Source organism: Chenopodium album, chromosome 16 (genome assembly GCF_948465745.1).
Source record: "Chenopodium album chromosome 16, dcCheAlbu1.1, whole genome shotgun sequence".
Classification (NCBI taxonomy): domain Eukaryota; kingdom Viridiplantae; phylum Streptophyta; class Magnoliopsida; order Caryophyllales; family Amaranthaceae; genus Chenopodium; species Chenopodium album.
The window spans coordinates 1,946,592-1,962,026 of record NC_137849.1 but is presented as its reverse complement, the minus strand read 5'-3'; the positions used below and the strand labels follow the sequence as shown (position 1 = coordinate 1,962,026).

Sequence of the window (15,435 nt, the reverse complement as noted above, 5' to 3'; positions counted from 1 at the left end):
GCTCCACTGTACAATTGAATAAAGTTGTCAGTTTATTTACGAAAATGACATGTGAGAAACAAATTTTGTTTCCCATTATGAGAAACTGGGGCATCCTCGTTTTTCTTTTTGGAGCTACTGTGGTTTTCTTGTAACTTCTTACTTTAAAATTTAATTTATCCGAGTGAATCTTGGATAGGAGATTTGAGTTTGTATAGGGTAAGACCTCGTTGGTTATCTGGTGAGCCTCTAGTTGAACTTTTCAAATTTAATATACCAGTAATTATTATGAACAAAAAATTTTGTACATTTTCAATCTCGGTTGTTAAGAGGAAGACAATGGCCCTTATACTTCATATAATAGCTATTTTGCCTATTTATATTATGTAATTAGAAATATAAACGATCAAAGATATGCATTAACAAACCTGCATAGTGAAAATGAAAACACCAAAAGGAAATAGTAGTAGTTTTTACTCTCGAGCGACACATATCTTAAAATGTTACTCCGAGTTAGAGGTGGGTAGCGTGTCATGCTGGGCCGCCGCGAGCCGTGCCTCGCTGTAGCTGGTGGTGGCTTGTATCGTGCCGTGCCTGCATCTTGGCGTGCCTAGCCATGCTGGGCCACCATTTGTCACACCCCAGCCCACGACACGCCCCACACGTGTCATGTCGTGCCGGGCACCGGACCGCCCATAATATTTTTAATTTTTTTTTTAAAAAAAACAATATATTTTTTTTTGAATAACTTTTAAAATGGATATATTATTTAAATAATTTTACTAATTTATTGTTTATGTATTATTATTATTATATTATTATTGTTTTTTTTCAAACGGGTTATATTATTATTATTCTTTTTATTATTATAGTTCTTTATTATTATTTATGTTATTTTTATGGTCGTGTCTAGCGTGTTGTGCTGGCGGGCCAAACTACCGTGCCGCCTGTGGGTTCGTGACGTGCTCGTACTGGATTTTCGAAATCGTGTTCACGACACGGCCCACTGCTCGGTCACTATGCCGTGTCGTACCGCTAGCGGGCTCGTGCCATGTCGGGCCCCATGGGCTGGCACGACCCATGCCAGCTCTACTTCGAGTACTACGGATTTCTTATTTGTCTTACCATTAATTAACGAAAATACTTCGTAAATTGGAATTACAAAGCACTATGAATCTATCAACAATAAATGTTCCCAACTATAGTGGTAAGATGTCACCTTTCAACCTTGAGGTTGGGGGTTCAATCGTTACTAGAGACACTATGAGGGTGGGGATCCCTTACCCTTCCCCCTCACTCTCAAAGTGTGTGAACAACAAATATCAAACTAAAAAAATCATGAGGGTCAAGGTACGATAAAGGTCTTTCTCCTTACCTTAAAAAAATAAAATTAAAAAAAAAAAAAAAAAAAAAAAAAAAAAAAAAAAAAAACCAAAAACCGGGAAACATGGCCTTGATCCCCAAGATCAGGCTTTGTTGGTCCACTAATTTGCTTTAGGCCTCAACTTTTAAAGTTTCTCATGTTTCGTCAAAAAAAAAAATAAAAAGTTTCTCATGTAGCACAAGCTATATAAGTGCACCACCTATAATCTTGATCAGGGGCGGAAGAGGGGGGGGGGGGGGGGGGGGGGGCCCGGTGGAGGCCCGGTCTTCCCAGTTCAGATTTGCAGTTTATGTTTTCAATGTTATGGACCCCCTAAAATTATACATATACTATTAAAGAGACATAAATTTTAGTAAACAAGGCTTGTTATGTTGGTTATAGAGTGGTGTTTTTTCATGAGGGAGTTGGGATTGTCCCAAACAATTTTATTTTTTATTTTTTTTTATTTTTTATTTTTTTATTAAGGCTTTGTTTATTCAACTTGGGCACGGATTTTTTTTTAAATAAAGATTAATATTTATATTACTTAATAAATTTGGCTAATTTTTTGTCAATTGAGTGGAACTTTAGGCTAATTGCTTACATTAATATGAAATATCAAACTTTTAGGGTTATATGCTAGTTGATTTGATAATTATTGTTTTTGTATAGATATCATGAAATCAAAAACACTAGATTTTATTTTTATATAGAAAAGTTGATAAGAGATTGAGGTAAATTTTAGTGTTGAAACTTTATTGATGATTTTTGCTTTTATGAAAAATCATGGAGTAAAATTTAACTCTTTTTTTTAGTAATAATAAAATATTAGTACATTTTAATTTTTTAAATTATCTATTAACAGTCCGGCCCCAGGACTTGAAAATCCTGTTCGCCCTTGATTTTGATGTTTTACTAATTTGAATATAGCACAAGCTATTAATCTATATACATATTAATTTATACCATGATTTTAAATTCATAATTAAGTGTTGCATTAACATTAATTATATATTGTAATTGACGTTTAATGGAATCGGATTCCCAAAAAAATATTGATTTTGTAGTGTAAGCATGTGACCATTTAGAACAAGCCAAAAGCTTTGTCCTGCAATAATCTCAATGATTGAATTAATCGACAAAAAACTTAGATAAAAACAAAAAGAAAGCAATAAAAATAGATCCATTCAAAGAATTAGAGTATCACAAGGTGCCTACACTACGTCTATGTATATCTAAGTAGTGAAACAATCGCCTCTCATCATATTGACCACCAGTTTCTGTACATAATACGCAACCCCGATTTCTAGACTCAGGCACAGGGTTGGTATTATAACTGAACTGAACTGATTGGAGCTGAATTGAACTAAACTGATTGGATCTGAATTGAAATGAACTGATTAGAGCTGATCTGAACTAAACTGAAATTAAACTAAAGTGAACAGCTCCTAATAAGTAACTCATATGATGGCTAGCCACACCGTGTGATCAGCCACATATAAGAATTTGTGCATGTTTTCACAGGAGAAGTCATTTTTGAATTGTTTCCTAAGATTGCATTAGTTTTCACTTGTTTCTTTGATTTGTGGTGACGTGGTGGTGGCTCGCGGCTTTGAGGTGAGGTAGTGGACATGTGAATGAGGTGATAATGAAGCCGCGGTGCATAAAACATTTAAGTGGTATGCATATCATTTTGAGGCAAATAATAACATTTAGAACAAACAGATAAAAGGATTACAATTATAGTTGATCAACAACGAACGAGTAACACAGACAATTAAAGATGAAAATGCTGCAATAACATAAAATCCACAACCAAAATCAATGTTTGGTTATTTTCAAGTTACAAATAAAAACAAGTCATCAATAGCGTCTTCCCAGATAGACATTATAGACTAAATCCAGATGCAAGCATCCGGATATCCCGCATCTTCTGGCAATGATGGGTCACAACATGTTCCGACATTGTCTATTTGATGATTCCGGCAAAGTAGCTCTCCACAACACCTCTCATCAGCTCTAAAATCTCCGCCGGGGCATGGCAAACCTTTTTCCAAGCACCATTCCCACTCCCACGGCCATTCGAAGCCCATTCGTCTTGCTAGCGCTCCATCCGCTGGCAACGACGTCCTTGCCATTGCATATTCTGTAATCATCAACACGTACGTACTACGAGTAATTTATATCAACTACTCGTACAATTTAACTAGTACAGTAACAAATTCATTACTAATCGATAGACACAACTCATACTTGTACTAAAAAGAGATCAAAGAAAAATTATCATGAGCAAAAGATGGGAGTAGTAATTAGTGGCTAACTCGTGATTGAGTGTAAGAAAAAGTGGTTGCGTTATAAAATGTATTACGTTGATAAAGTTGGAGAGATGGAGTGAAAACAAGTTGATGAAGTAAGGGGGTTTATTAAATAAATACACTATTTCCTTTATTCCTAATTTTTTTTGCCCCCATTATTAAAATATATCAAATTTTAAAATATTTTTAATTTATACTTCCTCCCTTTCTTTTTAGTTCCCACATTTCTGTAGTCACGTTTGCTAACACACAATTTCAACCATTCATATCTTTGATTCCCGATAAGCAAAAATTATGAAAATTTGATATTTTAAAAATATGTATCATGACGAATCTAACAAGATCCCACATGACTATATTTTTTCATTATGTAAAAACCACAAAACACGATCAAAGGGGGTGTGTAAATAGTGCTAAAGTCAAAACGTGTCAACTAAAAAAAAACAGAGGTAGTATGAGATTATATACTTATGTGGAACTTTTTGGATTCACTTTATTGTATATTTTATTAATATCTACTTTTTAATATTTTTACACATAAAAATAGAGATAAAAACGATCTTAAGACGCGTCTAGGAGACCTTACAAAGTTAAATGGGACAAAATATTAGGGACGGAAGGAATACCTTTTAACTATTGATATCCCGAGTTGTTATTATATATATATATATATATATATATATATATATTTCTTTTTTTTTTTTTTTGTCTAGAGGGAAAATTAACATCACGGTATAAAATATAAATGTATAATGAGTAATTGCATGGTATTTGAAACAAAAAAAAAATAATAATAATAATAATAATAAATTAATTAATTAATATAGGGATGAAGAAAATAGTTTAAATTAGTACAATATCTCTAGGATTTGGGGTAATTAATTAATAGACTTGTCTACAGTGTAAATAGTGTTATTGCCATAATAGTTTTAGAGATCTAACTACTTGCGCAAGTCTTTTAATGAGGTATATGCATGTACGACCAGTCGACCATACTTTTCATTTTGAAATACTTTCTCGGTTTTATTTTAATTGCAACATTAAAAATTTACAACTATTCATATTGAGACTAGGGATGTCAGTGGAGTGGGTCAAGTAAGAGACCCGTTCCATCTCCGCCCCAGTGGGGCGGGTTTCGGTTTGGCGGGTGGTGGGGCGGGAATGAGAATAAAACCATACCCGCCATGAGTGATGGAGCGGGGGTGGATATTAAGTTGTACCCGCTCCATCCCTACCCCGCCCCACCAGCCGCATTCCTACCTCATACCCACATGTATATATCTTTAAAAATAAAATTATATACTTTTACACTATTTTATAAAATAGTTATGTGAAATAAAATATTAATTATAATACTTTTTACTACACTTATATTATAAACAAAAACGTGTGTAATACAAAGATTTTTATTTTTATTTTTTTTTTTTTTTTTTTTTTACTGTTAGCCGTTTTAATTATATAGGATTGTGTATTTGAGAGGCAGAGATTATGCGAGTCTTTGGTGGGGATTAGGTGGGGGTGGGGCGGGGATGGTTTTGGAGTTATACTCGTCAAGACGAGGATGAGGATGAATTTTGAACCCGCCGCGTGGATTGGGATGGGGATGGAGATGAAAATGTTAGGTGGGGATGGGGATGGGAAGGTCAACATCCGTCCCGTCCCGCCCCGCCCCATTGACATCCCTAATTGAAACTATGCATAGTCATTGCATACATACACAACTCTGCAAAGTGTGTCATGCCCCTGCCACGTAAGGTTGAGAATAAGAGTTTTGCATAAGAGTTTCTTATACAAAAGTTGGTTAGAATATATATAAGGTTGAGATTTAGGCCTTGTTTAGTTCACCTTATTTTTACTTATTTCAGAAAAAAAAAAATAAAAAAAGTTCAGATCAGATCAGAAAAAATAAGTTCACATCAGATCATCGTTTTACATGCAATTTTTTATTGCTAAATATCTTTAATTTCGTAATGAATAAAATTATGAAAATTACATATTAATAAAATACGCATTATTACGAATCTAACAAGATCCCACTTGATGTATTTTTACCTTACAGATTATCGTACACTTAAGGTCAAAGATTGATCAAATCAGACAATAAGATCAGATCAGATCAGATAAGTAAATCAGGTGAACTAAACAAGGCCTTAATGAGAAGTTTTCTTAAAATGAGAAGGATGAGAAAGATTTGATCTACAAAAGTTTTTCACTAAATATGCATGCATATTTCTTCCATCCACTAAATGTGCAAAATTGATTTTTGGACTAATAAAAACTTTGACTTTTCTGGAAAAAAAAAAATGAAATTGTGCACATTATGTTCAAAATATATGCACATAAAATTAGAGTCAATTTTTTTTTTTTAAGCATATTAGTTCAAAAAATATGCACATTTAGTATAAATATTACATATAAAGTCCTCATTTTAAGGAACTTTTCTAATTTTATTTAGCTTTGCCTTCTCTCTAAATACATTTACAGAAAATTTCAATTCACATACTCATCTTTGACCTTCTATTTTGATTTATAAATAAGAAAAAACATACCTACAGAGTTAACTTCTTAAAGTGGAAGTACATAGGTAACATAGCTAGCTTAAAAAAATAAATAAATAAAAAATTTCAATGGAGTCCTAAGATAAGTAGAACTAACAAAAACGGAGATAGCAATCATACAAACCTGAAGATGATGCGAGGAGAAGGAGGAGTACTCCTAAAACAAAGGGCTTCCCCCACGCCATTTTCATGCTCGACAACACCGTACCTTCTGATTACGTAATTTGGTTTCGGTTGGTTTTACATATACATCTTCGTCATTTATACACAACTGAAATTAAGCTCCCCAATAATCTTTTAATTAACAAAGACTTAAAAAGATTAAGAATAATTTATAGAAGGTAGCTCAGAATCTTCCTTCACATAATTATGTAATCGTGCAATGTAATACGGCGTAAGATGTGCAATGTGATCGTCCTCAGATCAATTTATGAATCAAAAATGGACTCTTTTTTTTTTTTTATATTAATGGCTACGTTTTTCTTCATATTTAAAATCCACCATCTCAATATACAATTAAGTTTAAGGGTTTATTCTAATCACTTTATCTTACTTATTTATGTAAAATTAAATTCAAATAAATTACTACGTACTCTGTAGGTTGTTTAAATAGGTAAGTTCATAAATAAGGGCTATTTAAGTAGAATTTATAATTTAGTTTGATAGAAAACATGCTTTCTAAGTAGTTTAAAAGCCAACCTTTAGAAAAAAACCTAAATTCTCTCTGTTCTTTCTCTTCAATTCAAACCTAGCCACCATAGTAAAACTTAGGGGCTGCCAAGCCCCAAATTCTTCTTTAATTTAATGCTTTTAGCTATTAAAGATCACTAACATTATGGTGATTATAGTCAATCCTTTTATGTATGGTTTAGTGAGTTCTCTAATGGTGGGATGTTTAGTATTATTTTGTTTGTTTTCCGTATGTGCAGGGATACAAAATTGGAAGATTCGTCTTGCAAATTTGTGGACTTATGAGTCTGTTTGTGGACTTACGAGTCTATTTGTGGACTTGCAAGTCTGTTGGTAGAGGGGTACATATTTAGAATATTCGGCTTGCAAATTTGGATCTTGATGATCAATCAAGTTTTATCACTTTTGCGACTATACATCAATGGAGCTCCGTTAAGAACGATGCAAAGATATCTAAATTTATCCAGAGTAGTTCAAATGCCATTAGTTTAGGGGTGTTTAATTCTTGTATTGAGAATTTAGATCTCTTAAGGACCACCCCTCCCTATTCCATTCAAAAAAAAATTAAGAAAGAAGTGTTATATAAATTTTCAATCTTGATCCTAAGATAAAGAAATCAGAGCTTTGTACTTCGTATTATAATTACTTAAACTAGTGTGTAGCCCAGACGTTGCACCGGGTTGCTACTTTAATTATTCCTTGTGATTATTTGTATTTGATATTTATAATGTCTTTTTTTTTTTTTTTTAATTAGACCTTGTGATTATCAATTATATACATTTATTTTCAAGTTTATAACATAATTGATAATTGGGTTAGATGTTTAAATAATTATCCTTCTTATAAGAGGTTTGGTTTTAGAGTACTCCAAGATCTGGCTTTGTGGGTATTATTCTGCTTTATAACACAACTTTTTATAATTTTCTCATGTTAATTCCATCACCTATAAATTTAATTTACTAATTTGATAGCGCAAGCTATTATTCTCTAGCCTATAAATTTTCATCATAATTTTAGGTTCATAATTAGGAGTACATCAACAATAATTAAATATTGTAATTGACTTTTAATGGAATCCAAAAGCTTTGTCCTGCAATAATTTCAATGATTGAATTAATCGGACCAAAAACTTAGATAAAAACAAAAAGAAAGCAGTAAAAATAGATCCATTCAAAGAATTAAAGTATCACAAAGATGCCTACACTACGTCTATGTATATCTAAGTAGTGAAACAATCGCCTCTCATCATATTGACCACCAGTTTCTGTACATAATACGCGACCCCGATTTCTAGGCTCAGGCACAGGGCTGGTACTAGAAATGAACGGGCCAAAAAATGTTCCGCTACCACCCTCTCCCTCTCTTTCTCTCTCACTCTCTCTATGTGTACAAAGCGCTTGGGCAATGATCGGGAAGAACCATAAAGGTAAAACCTCTTCCCTCCTACTTCACCCCATTCTCTATACCAAACCATCTAATTATCGTTCAATCATGTGGTAACCTAACGGGCAGAAGAATAGGAAGCTGTAAAATGAATAAATCAGATCAATCATGATTCCTGCACATCATCATCATCTACACCTGGTGATGGCAATGGTGGAACAGCAGCTTCATGAATAGCTGCATCTGTAAACTGCAGAACCTTCCTCACAGTTGCCTGAGACTCTCTGACTTTACTCCTCTTCCTTGAGGAAGTGGCCAAATCATTAGGTCTTGTTGAATTAGAACTCACGATTGAAGATAAGAAATTATCCTTTGAAAGAGATGTTGAAGCAGACTCAATAATAGAAGTGAAAACACCAGATTCTCTCAAACCCTGAACAATCACCTGTTAAGTAGATGAAAGCACACAAGAATGAGAGATACAGGAAACAAATAAAAGTGAGAAACAGTAGCACAACACAACAAAATAGAGTGATCCCTCCTACTGAGTACTGAATAGACCATATTTTAGCTCAGCAGTATCACACATCCATATCTTTGTTATAAGCCTAGCAAGGTTTGATGATGTTTGGAAGGGAATAACAACACTTACCATGGGAGCATATATGCGAGTTAAAATGCCCTTCCTCAAAAGTTTCAGGTTTAGTGCTTTGTCTCCCCATACAACATGCTCTTGATACCTAAAATCAGTGACGCCACAACAAAAACAGTAATAATGAATCATATCCGTTGAAGTAACGTCTTTCCGTACCAACCAATAACAGACAAGAAGACCTCTTAGGCTCAATAACTTACCACTTCCTCATTTCTTCCTCAGTTGCAGTTGAAGCAATTATGAATGCCTGCCATTGGTAACATGTATTTAATCAACAATGAGAAATATATGCATAAGAAGGTAAAATAGAATAATCAACACCATCGTTCATATCTTTAGTACTTGTTTGGTTGATGACAAGATACGTGGGAAGTGGAAGCATTTAGAAAATGGAACAGAGCAAAACCAAAGGAAGAAGCACTTTCTAGTTCTTAAGAAGTTCCAATTAGGGAGTGGAACTTCCTATAGTAAACCAAACAAGTTCATGAACTTCCTAGAAAACTAGACTATATGAAAAAATAACTTCCTATGAAATTGTACTTTCTATACTCAACCAAACAAACAAAATGTTGGCTTCCATGACAGCACAAGCCGAAAGCACAATCAGGTGATAGCAATCAGATGTTGAATTTGAATTTAATCAAATACAAAATAGGTGGATAGACAGCTATTATATGAAAGGGCAGACATTGATACTTGTACTATCCCTATTAATGGTTCCTGAATCCCAAGCTTAAATGACTTTTAGTTGCAGGCTGTATGTTCAGCAAGTTGTGGACTGGATCAATTTTATGAAGAAAAAAAAAAAAAAAAAAAGAAGACCTTTTCTGTTGGTAAAATGTAAAAGTAGCATGGAGAAGTGTTATGTGCAAGGCAAGGCTATTCCAAAGAGTATATGTTTATAACTTGGCTATGCACAGCAGATAGGTTGGGCAAGTGGAGCATTGAATGTTCTGCTACCTGCATTCTGAACAGCCTGACAATGAGCAGCACCTCCTTTTTCAAATGTTCATTTCTGATGGGTGTAGGGAAGTATTATGTTGATCTTAAGGCGTAACAGAGTTTGTGCTGGGTTCAATGCAGAGCGAGAGAGAGCAGTGAAAATGAGTAGGAAGACCCGAAGACTAGGGTACAGTCAAAGCTGAAAATAACCATTTATAATCTTTGGCTAATAGGAATTACTTCGTATAATATTTCAGGAAGGGTGTGAAATCTACAGATGCTGTACATCATAAAAGTTTTGTTCAAAGTTTCTAGCAAACGTTCTAAAGAGCTTAAAGGGTTGATTTTGGTGTAAGTAGTGTTGCCTCTTGACCCTTATCATTCTGGCAATCGAGTTCCTTTGAGACCTTGGATTTTCTAATGATAATTTTCTACAAATTTGGGTAACATGTTTAGTTACAAAATCATATGGAGCCTTTACCCATGCATGTCCTATCTCATCTAAGATACAGCATCTGTAGTATTTTCTGAACAAAGAGGAGGATTCTATCATTAAACATTAATGACGGTATGCACCCAAAGCCTCTCTCATTTCAGATTTTCCTACATGTTAATTGTCTAAATCAGCTTATAGGGAAATTAGGTAATGACACTTGAGAAGATTATCTATTGCATGCTTGATTTGATAGACAGTCATAAAGCTTGACAAGGACAACAAACTTATAATCCAAGCACTGACAAGACTGTCATGCATCTTAGGAAAACCAACCCTATATTAATATCAAGCCCAATAAATAGCATAGATTATTTTAAGGGAATCAACTTCTAGCAACAAATTCCTTATCTGATACTAATATACTAAGCCAAGAAAACTACTTTTTCAGTCATAACAATAAAAGAAGATAGCCTTACTATCCAAAACACTTCACATCACAGAGAAAAGAAGAGGGAAAGAATGGATATAAAAAAAATGTGGTTAAAACTAAAACTTACTGCTCTATCAAATTCCAGCATAAAGCATCTCTTAACATCCTCTTTTGTTGGCTTGCATCCACATCGATCACGTCTAGAAGTCAAGTCTGAAAATTTTGAATATGTATAGTGCAGAACAGCGGCTTCTTCGAATTTGATCTCACTACAAATAAAAGTAGCAAATGACATAAATCACTAAAATCATAAGGGAAATGACATACTCCATAGATAATTTTGCATAAATAATGACAAGGGGGCTGGAACAATTAGAAATGGGCAACACTGAATCATGGCCTCTTGCTTTAGAAAAATTGACTATCTGAACATCTAACCCTCCCCCCACCCCATCTTTTTCCCTTCCGGAATTCACGCGGCTCTTCTCCTTCCATTAAGCCATTGATGACATTGCTCATCCTAAGCCATGATGTCCAAGAACATTGAGAGCAATCACCAAATGCCTTGGTTTGATCCCTTCAAATTTAAGCAAGCCCTTCCTACCCCATCTATGCCTTATAATACTCTGGAAACTTCATAGGAATTGTATCCCCTCTCCACTCATATTGTCCCAACAAACCTGACATTACATGATATACACCTCAACCTATATGCTCAGAGAACGCATTCCTTGTTGCCTTATTCAGTAATAACTAATAAGTGGTTATGGCATCTTTCTATACTGGAAAGGATCTTTACAGGTTCAAGGTTGATCTAAAGCGGAGACGCTGATACTTAACTAACACCTATATAAATTGGTAGCAGCCGTAGCACTCTTTCACTGTCTTTTAACAAACTTTTTTTTTTTTCCTTTATGATGACCCCCATGGCTACCAAATAATACCTATAAACTCCAAAGAGAAATATATAAAATAAAAACTTATTACATATTACTACAAAACTAATGTGCTTACAAGACAGAAAAAGTTGTCATACTTAGGAGTCTTCATATAGTTGTGCCACCGGTGGGCACCATTAGGACGCAGATGATCCTGTACTCGAGCAATCGATTTCCCATTACCATAGGTCAAGAAGTAATTGGGATTTCCACGAGTAGCTTCCTTGTACATGCCAAAGTACGTATCTTTTGGGAGATGATCATAATTCTTTTTAAACATAGATACCTATTGCAGGAAAGCAACACAAATCAGTGGATGAGCTGTAGGATATGAGAAGAAAATGATAGGAAAACTACTATGTCCCTAATTATTTGACACTAATAAAGTAGGGACCGTAGAATTATGCAATATGTGAAAAAAAAAATAAAAAAATAAAAAAAAAATAAAAAAAAATGATAAGAATAAAAATAGTAATAACCATTGTCTATGTATCCTATTTGCACAAACTGTGGTAAGATATTAACAGTTCAGCATTTTGGTATTAAAGAGTCTTAACAATAACTAACAAGATTATAACACTCCCATCTGTTCTTTAAAATTGGTATTAACCTTTAAGTTGCTAATTTGCCAGTAATAAAGAGCTGTGATATATGTTGAAATCTGAATGATCTGATTGTTTCAAGAATCAAGACAAATAACCTCTAAGGTATACATCTTATAATTATATTGACGGGAAAAGTCAGTTGCAAATGTCCTATAAAGTGTCTTAAGCTAGAAAGATTTTCAATATTATACTCCGTACTAATCATCAAATAAAGCACAAGTCAGGAAAATTTTATCAAAGATCTCCATTCAAAGAGCCTACCTCACTGAAAGGATCTTGGATATCATCACGTTCCACACTGCTTTCCTGAACAAGAAATGGTATTAAATTAGCACCATAACAATGTGTATAAAAAAAACATCTATACTAGAACAGATAACAATATAAAGCAGTTATTATGTTAGTGCATTTTTACTTACATAGTTTGGAAAAACAACCATATCCACATTCACAGGAACATCAAGCAGCAGTTGCCGCAATGAATACTCCCGAGTACCAGCCGGGTGTATTAGCTCATCAGTATCAAGATGAAGAATCCAGTCTGCACCATCACCCTAAAGATAGCAAGATCCATAGAAAAATCAGCCAAAAAAAAAGATTAATAAAATCTGTCAAGTGCTCAAAAACTAATTGGTATTTTCTTACCCTAGCCATAACAATTGCCATCTCCATGTTAAGTGACTGCTTCACAAATAACTCATAATTACAGGGCTTGTAAAAGAAACTTGCCAGCCATGTTTCATTCCAAATTCGGCTAAAGGAAAAAAAGAAAGGAACAGCAGTCAATCAATTGAACATACAAGTTTTCAAATCAAAAACAACAAAGCCTCATATCAGTCCATCCAAGGGATCTAAATTTTCAAAAATGAAGTGTAAGCCACTAGTACACACAGACAGCATCAAAAAAAGATCAGATCAGCTAAAGATGATGTAAAGGCTATATGGGTAGCCACAAGGCACGGTGCTAAGCAATTATACAGCTTATATACCAATAAGAAGAATCAACCATGGAACCGGAAAAGCCTTAACCCAATAAGCGGAAGGTCAAAAAAAATAAAAAAAATAAAAAAACTTCCAAGGATATAACTAGCTTTTACCAGAATCAAATTACCCTGCCTCCAAACACCCTAATAATTGGGAAGTGTGCGGCAGAGAGTCAAAAAAAAGATATAGGAAATGACAAAGAGAGCTCAAAATTGAACAAATAATTTCCCTAATCAATGCTGCAAATAGAAATACATGTTGGACACTGCCAGCTTAACATTTAAATTATCAAAATGCAGGATTAACACACCTTCTAGCTTGTTGATCCTCTAACTCTTTTGTTCTATAGATAACTTTAACACCCTGCACATAGAACAGATGTCAGCTATTCAGATAGTCTTAACAGAAACTACTGCAACTAAAGTAACCTAAATGTGGCAAAACGAAAAACTCGAAGGACAGCAGTTAAACTCACAGGAATAGATTCCAAAACCCTTGTAACTTTTGGTGTTGCAGCCTTCCCTTCCACAAAAAGGTAAAATGTAGTGACCCCAATAACCTTGTGGAAGAACATCCATGGAAGAATCTGTTCCAAACTTGCTGAGGTACTCGTCGTGATCGCAATCTAATCACAACAAAATTAGGTCTTTAGTTCAAATAAAGACACATCAAATCGACACAGAGTATTTAGCTCCCTGCATGTTAACTTTCTCAGTAAAGTTCTCATTTTTTGATTTCGAATCGATTCAGAATGTTAGATCTTAACTAAAACAGAAATTAAAAAGTTCAAAACATATCAATTAAAATCTTCCCAGCTATTATTAGCAATTAAAATGCACAGATACAAGAAATGACATTGAATCAGCAAAATGCCAATTAAACTCAATTAATCAATTGCACCCCACAATTCAAATTTTAAAAACTGATCCATTTACAATCAAATCAGCATCCAATTAAAAAATTACAACTAATTCACATAAACAATAAGAAATCATGCAATCAATTCAAATCAAAATCCAAACTGAATCATAAATTTAATAGCAGGTCAAGACAAAACCCCATCAATAATCAACCAAATCAAGCAATACCCATTTCGATTCAAATCAAAACAAACAAAACCCAGAATCAGATCAATCAAAAAAAACTCAAAAACCCAATCAATCACAATACAAAAACAAATTACCTTAGGCTTAAGATCGGTTTGATAATGAAACTTCCAATCACGATTATAAGGAAAAGAAGGCGATAAATGGCTTAAAAGGGGTCCACAATCAGAGCGCATAACCTTGGAAGTTGTAGTTGTAGTAGGAGGAGAACTATCCATGCCAGGAAACTTGTGCTCTTCGGCAGAGTAACGTGTAGAAGGGTCTGTAACACCTCCACGCCATTGAAGAACAAAGGCGAAAGCAGCAAGCGTAAAAGGGAGAAGAGTAAGAAGAAGGAGGATTCTATAAGTGAAAGAATTGTTTGATGAAGAAGATGAAGATGGTGGTCTTAAAGAAGAGTGAAGTCCACCCGCCATTGCTGATGAAGGAGAGAGAATTTTGGAGTTTTGAGATTTTGTAGAGGAAAATGAATTTATTTTTTGGTGGTATGTTTAATGATGAAGGTGGGAAATGTGTGAAAAATTAAAAAATGGGAAAGAATTGATGGTTTTGATAATTGAAAAAGTTGGGAAATTTTTGAGTTAAAAAATGGGTGAATGATTGAATGTTAGGTGTGAATCTTCACTTGATTAGGAAGCAATCACTTGATATGGAATTATAATATTTTGTGGTGATATGATGATCTCCATAATTATATTGAATTGTTATAAATAACATCATTGAATATTCAAATCACGATATGGAGTGATTGGAATTTGGCTATGTTCAATTCACTTTTGATTTACCAAATTTAATCTTAATAATTTTGATTTGGTTAAATTATAATCTGATTTGTACATAAGATATTGAGATATCATATTCGTAATGAGTGTTGTTCAAATAGAAAGTTTTTGTATTTTTATTGCAAAATCAAAGATATCTAGTGATAAGCAAATGCAAAGAAATAGGCCTACATGGTTTGATTTGATGTGGTAAATCTGTAAATGTTTAATGTTTGATTGTATAATTATATGTCAACTAAATTTTACATAATTCTGTATAATTTTTCATT

At 33.8% G+C, this 15,435-nt stretch overlaps 1 protein-coding gene across 1 annotated transcript; it reads right to left on the bottom strand.

Moving 5' to 3' along the window:
• Positions 1–8,042: 8,042 nt before the first annotated feature.
• LOC145584626 (glycosyltransferase-like KOBITO 1) lies at positions 8,043–15,018 on the bottom strand. Its single transcript, XM_081641442.1, has 11 exons — positions 14,462–15,018; positions 13,754–13,903; positions 13,589–13,641; positions 12,940–13,048; positions 12,714–12,848; positions 12,556–12,600; positions 11,788–11,975; positions 10,879–11,020; positions 9,144–9,190; positions 8,941–9,028; positions 8,043–8,733 (listed from the first exon to the last, which is right to left on the bottom strand). The coding sequence occupies exons 1-11, from the start codon at positions 14,798–14,800 to the stop codon at positions 8,455–8,457; spliced, it is 1,575 nt and encodes a 524-aa protein (XP_081497568.1). The 5' UTR covers positions 14,801–15,018; the 3' UTR covers positions 8,043–8,454.
• Positions 15,019–15,435: the final 417 nt, after the last annotated feature.

Excerpts from the sequence above, each read along its gene's own strand:
- LOC145584626 (XM_081641442.1), bottom strand. The coding sequence starts at position 14,800 with ATGGCGGGTGGACTTCACTCTTCTTTAAGACCACCATCTTCATCTTCT. Across the intron at positions 13,904-14,461 it reads AAACCGATCTTAAGCCTAAG|ATTGCGATCACGACGAGTAC; the intron begins GTAATTTGTTTT and ends TGTTGTGATTAG. Across the intron at positions 13,642-13,753 it reads GGGTTTTGGAATCTATTCCT|GGTGTTAAAGTTATCTATAG; the intron begins GTGAGTTTAACT and ends TTCTATGTGCAG.